Source organism: Octodon degus, unplaced genomic scaffold (assembly GCF_000260255.1).
Source record: "Octodon degus isolate 3935 unplaced genomic scaffold, OctDeg1.0 scaffold00032, whole genome shotgun sequence".
Classification (NCBI taxonomy): Eukaryota; Metazoa; Chordata; class Mammalia; order Rodentia; family Octodontidae; genus Octodon; species Octodon degus.
The window spans coordinates 12,074,906-12,079,712 of NW_004524608.1; the positions used below are offsets into that span (position 1 = coordinate 12,074,906).

General features: G+C 45.3%; 1 protein-coding gene across 1 annotated transcript; it reads right to left on the reverse strand.

Annotated features, from left to right (window-relative positions):
* Positions 1 to 1,110: 1,110 nt before the first annotated feature.
* Positions 1,111 to 2,360, reverse strand: LOC101578747 (glyceraldehyde-3-phosphate dehydrogenase). The gene has a single exon (XM_012514456.2). The coding sequence runs from the start codon at positions 2,301 to 2,303 to the stop codon at positions 1,302 to 1,304; it is 1,002 nt and encodes a 333-aa protein (XP_012369910.1). The 5' UTR covers positions 2,304 to 2,360; the 3' UTR covers positions 1,111 to 1,301.
* Positions 2,361 to 4,807: the final 2,447 nt, after the last annotated feature.

A 4,807-nucleotide genomic window follows, 5' to 3' on the forward strand; every position in this document is an offset into this window, starting at 1 on the left:
ACAAGGATTTTTCCTATATCTGCTGTTTCCAAATTGCTTTCAATTCAAAATAATTCCCTTAGCAAACTAACATATTTTGGGGTAGTACTGTCAACTCCGAGGACAAAGGTATTTAGTATAAGGAGCTACATGTTTATTAAAACTAATAGGAGAACAGAGTAGTAGGTTCTAAAAGATAACCACCAATGACTCTCAGAATACCGCTGAGCCCTGGAGATACTGCACTCCTTACTGCCAATGCAAATGTGAATTAAGAGAGCCAGGCTTAGGAGCCACAGCCCCCAGTGTCATGAAGGATTCTGGGTGATAGCGAAATGTGGCGCTGGGCCTGGCACAGGAAACATGAGTTCTACCACCCTTATAGCTGCCTCATGGGCCTGGAATATAGCTCAGTGGCACAGCGCCTTCCTGGCAATCATAAGATCCTGAGTTTGGTGCCAGCCCTACCTCTGGGGTGCGCTGAGACAGCAATTGAGACTGGATGTGGTGGCATGTACCTGTAATCCCAGCACTTGGGAGGCTGTAAACAGGAGGATCACTACGAGTCTGGTTTAGACAGTGAGACCCTGTAGACCCTGTCCTAAAACACAAAAAAGAAAAAGATCTTGAATTCGATTCCTGCTAAGTATCAATATCTAGCTGCCTCTTGACAAATAAGCTGGAGACTGGACATGAGCATTTCCCTGCCATTGTTTCCCTACCAGAACTGAAGAAACAAACTTATCATGATAGTTTCTGATTCATTTCTGCTTTTGAAATATCAAAAAGTGCATCTAATTGCAGTAACTAGTCACATGTACCTGAAAAACCCAGGAAATGGGCAATTTTTTCACTTGTGGCCTCGTTCATATGGAAATGCACAATGAAAGGAAGTGGTGATGGCTGAGGAGCGCCAGCTGACTACGAGGAGCCTTGCTGCAGCTGAGGTATTTCCTGGTTTTTGTTGCCCTTTGATTAGCAATGCTGTCATACCACGGTCAGATGGTAGGAACCCGTAGGGGTCATTTCAGCCAAGTACATAATTTGGCAGATGAAGAAACCAAGACTCCACTCGCAGTATTTCAGTGACTTCTTCTTTTTTTTTTTTTTTTTTTTTTTTTTTTTTGGGTACAATGGGCTTTATTGACGGTGTGCAAGGGCAGCGAGCCAGGGATCCCAAGGCCCTTCCCCTTCTAGGGGGCCTAGGATGGAAGCTGTGAGGGGGAGATTCTCAGTATCGGGGCTGAGTAGGGCAGTGACGACTTCTACAGCGTGGCCTCTCCATCCCTCTGGTCTCGCTGGGCTGTGGTGGTGGGGGCCGCTTACTCCTTGGAGGCCATGTGAACCATGAGGTCCACCACCCTGTTGCTGTAGCCGAACTCATTGTCATACCAGGAAATGAGCTTCACAAAGTGATCATTCAGGGCAATGCCAGCCCCAGCATCAAAGGTGGAAGAGTGGCTGTCACTGTTGAAGTCGCAAGACACAACCTGGTCCTCAGTGTAGCCCAGGATGCCTTTGAGGGGACCATCTGAGGCCTGCTTCACCACCTTCTTGATGTCGTTGTATTTAGCCGCTTTCTCCAGGCGACAGGTCAGATCCACCACCGACACATTGGGAGTGGGCACACGGAAGGCCATGCCTGTGAGCTTCCCGTTCAGCTCTGGGATGACCTTGCCCACAGCCTTGGCAGCACCAGTGGATGCAGGGATGATGTTCTGGGCAGCCCCACGGCCATCACGCCACAGCTTCCCAGAGGGGCCGTCCACAGTCTTCTGGGTGGCAGTGATGGCGTGCACTGTGGTCATGAGTCCCTCCACAATGCCAAAGTTGTCATGGATGACCTTTGCCAGTGGGGCTAAACAGTTGGTGGTACAGGAAGCATTGCTGACGATCTTGAGGGAGTTGTCGTACTTTTCATGATTCACACCCATCACAAACATGGGGGCATCGGCAGAAGGGGCAGAGATGATGACCCTTTTGGCACCACCCTTCAGGTGAGCCCCAGCCTTCTCCATGGTAGTGAAGACACCAGTGGACTCCACTACATACTCAGCGCCAGCATCACCCCACTTGATGTTGGCGGGATCTCGCTCTTGGAAGATGGTGATAGCCTTTCCGTTGATGGAGAGCTTCCCGTTCTCAGCCTTGACAGTACCATTGAACCTGCCATGAGTGGAATCGTACTGGAACATGTAGACCATGTAGTTGAGGTCAATAAAAGGGTCATTGATGGCCACAACCTCGACCTTGCCAGAGAGAATAGCAGCCCTGGTGACCAGGCGTCCAATACGGCCAAATCCGTTCACTCCGACCTTCACCATCTTGTCTGGATCGCTGCTGGCTGTTCGGGAAGATCTGCTATCCGCGGACGCACGGGAGCGCACAGGAGCAGAGAGCCTTCAGTGACTTCTTTCAGGTCCTTCAACTAATGACAAATATTATTTTAATTTCAAATTCATTTAAACTTTAATGTAAAAAACATAAACCATTATTATTATTATTATTATTATTATTATTATTATTGGTCTTCTGGAGACAAGGTATCGCTATGTAGTTCAGGGTGTCCTTGAGCTCACTTTGTAGATCAGGCTGTTCTTGAACCTTCAACGATCTTCCTGCATCAGCCTGCCGAGTGCTGGGATTACAGGCATGTGCCAAGATGCTCAGCCCATGTAATATTTTGATACATGCATACATTGTGTACAGTTTCAATCAGGTTCAATATTTTCCAAAATTTATCATTGTTTTCTGGTAAAAACATTCAAACTTAATTCAAACAGTCAAATCTTAATTACTAGTCTAGGAGCTTTTCCAGGTATTTAATTTATTTATATACTCCTGTGTTCTAAAACAATTTAAAGTAGTTTATCAACATAAACAACAATAGTGGGTTAAAATGGGAAAAATGTGAAATGTGAGACTTACAGGAAGTAAGGAGCATCATCCAGGGAGTACAGCCCTGATGCTCAGGATCAGACAATTTAGAGTCTGATGGACGAGCAAAGACTCAATCTGTGGTTGAATATAATTTCAAAGTGTTTGATTCATGAGTTTAACCTCAATTTTGTTATATTAAAAAGAGTTAATGTTCAACAATTGTAATAATAATACTGATGATGGTAAAGAAAGCTTTAAAAGAATATTGATTTCTTAAAAGTGATACCTACAAAAAAAAAAGTGATACCTACAAATCATAATGCAAACATCTTAAGGGATCCCAGGACAACATTAGGGGGCTGAAGAAGCAGAGATTTGTTCTGCAGAAGTTGACCCACTACCCCTAAATGGTTGGGATTAGAGATAACAAAGTCTGGAGTCCACCCAGGGCATGTAGTACAGTGAGGGCTTTGTACCCACATCAGAATTATCCAGTCAGGCTGTGGAGGCTGTGGGGTGGACTTACAAGCAGCGATTAGACTTGCTAGTTAACTGAGGAAGAGGTTAATAAAATCACCTCACAAGAGTTAAATAACCAAAAGAGAAGTAAACCTGGTATAAATTGCTAGTTTTGTGCTTCTTTAAGATGTACTTTGGGGTTGGCCAAATAGCTCAGCAGATTAAAGCACATGCAAGCAGGTGCAGGAGCCCGGGTTTTGAACCCCAGGCCTGCCATGCCAGCCCCGTCCTCGGAGTGCGCTGAGACAGCAATTGAGACTGGTTGTGGTGGCGCATACTATAATCCCAGCACTTGGGAGGCTGTAAACAGGAGGATCACTATGAGTCTGATTTACACAGTGAGACTCTGAGCACCCTGTAGACCCTTCCCTAAAATAAAAATTAAAAAACTAAAACAAAAACATGTATTTTGGAGATGAGTACCTGCATTCCATTCTGGCCATTTAGTTCACTTGCTCTTTACTGTCTTCCCCTTGGAAGGCTATTTGATGTTCTCTCCACCCTGTTCCTCTAATTGCAGTTAGATCCATTATCTTTTCCAGTGCCGGGGTATAAGCCAGTGTTCAAGAGAATGGCAGAGCTAGCACTGTACTGTGAACGATGACCTGACGAGCATTTGCTCCTCCAGAACCAGTGGAGGGCTGGGGCCGGGGAGATGGCTCAGTGGAACAAGCGCTTGCCTGGCAAGCACCAGGGCCTGAGTTCAATCCCCGGTTCCACCAAAAACAAAACAGAGCAAGGTTCACATGACCCACAACTCCTGCGAAACGTAAAGCCCCATCGCCGGCTTCCAATGAAGGGCTGGGAGGATGCTCTCACTGGGGAACCCAGGTGTTCATTTTCCCAAGAAAATAATTACTCTGCATCCTTTGGATCCTCTGACTAGCTGCTTCCTGGTACACTGATTTGCTGCCATGTTAAAAAGAAATCAATTAATAATTAGTTTTATTTAGGAAGCAGAGAAAAGTAATGCTAGCTCAAGGAACCACATAAGACTTTAGAAAAGGAATTAAGCTTCTGGAAGAAAAAGTAATGTAGTTGGATGGATGTCTAGGGGCCTGAAGAGAAATCCAAATAAAAGGAGTTGAAGAGAAAGTCACGTGTATTTGAAGTCACGTCAGTCTCGCTTTGCACAGGCTGATGCAAAGGAAGATGCTAAGTGCACATTCCTACTGGAGTATTTTGTTCATGAAATCAGATAAGATGCTCAGACATGGGAACCTGGGTGGGGTGTTAAATTCATGGGAGATATCCTGGCATAAAGGAAGAAGTAGTCTTCGCACCAGAGAGTCATGATCTGAACAGCTCTGTCTTATCCTAGCTAAGTTATTTAAACTCCCTAAATCTCAGTTTCTTCATCTATGAAACTGAAATTGGAAATGTTCGCTACGGCTCTCACAAAGATGATACGATATCTCAGAAGGCACTG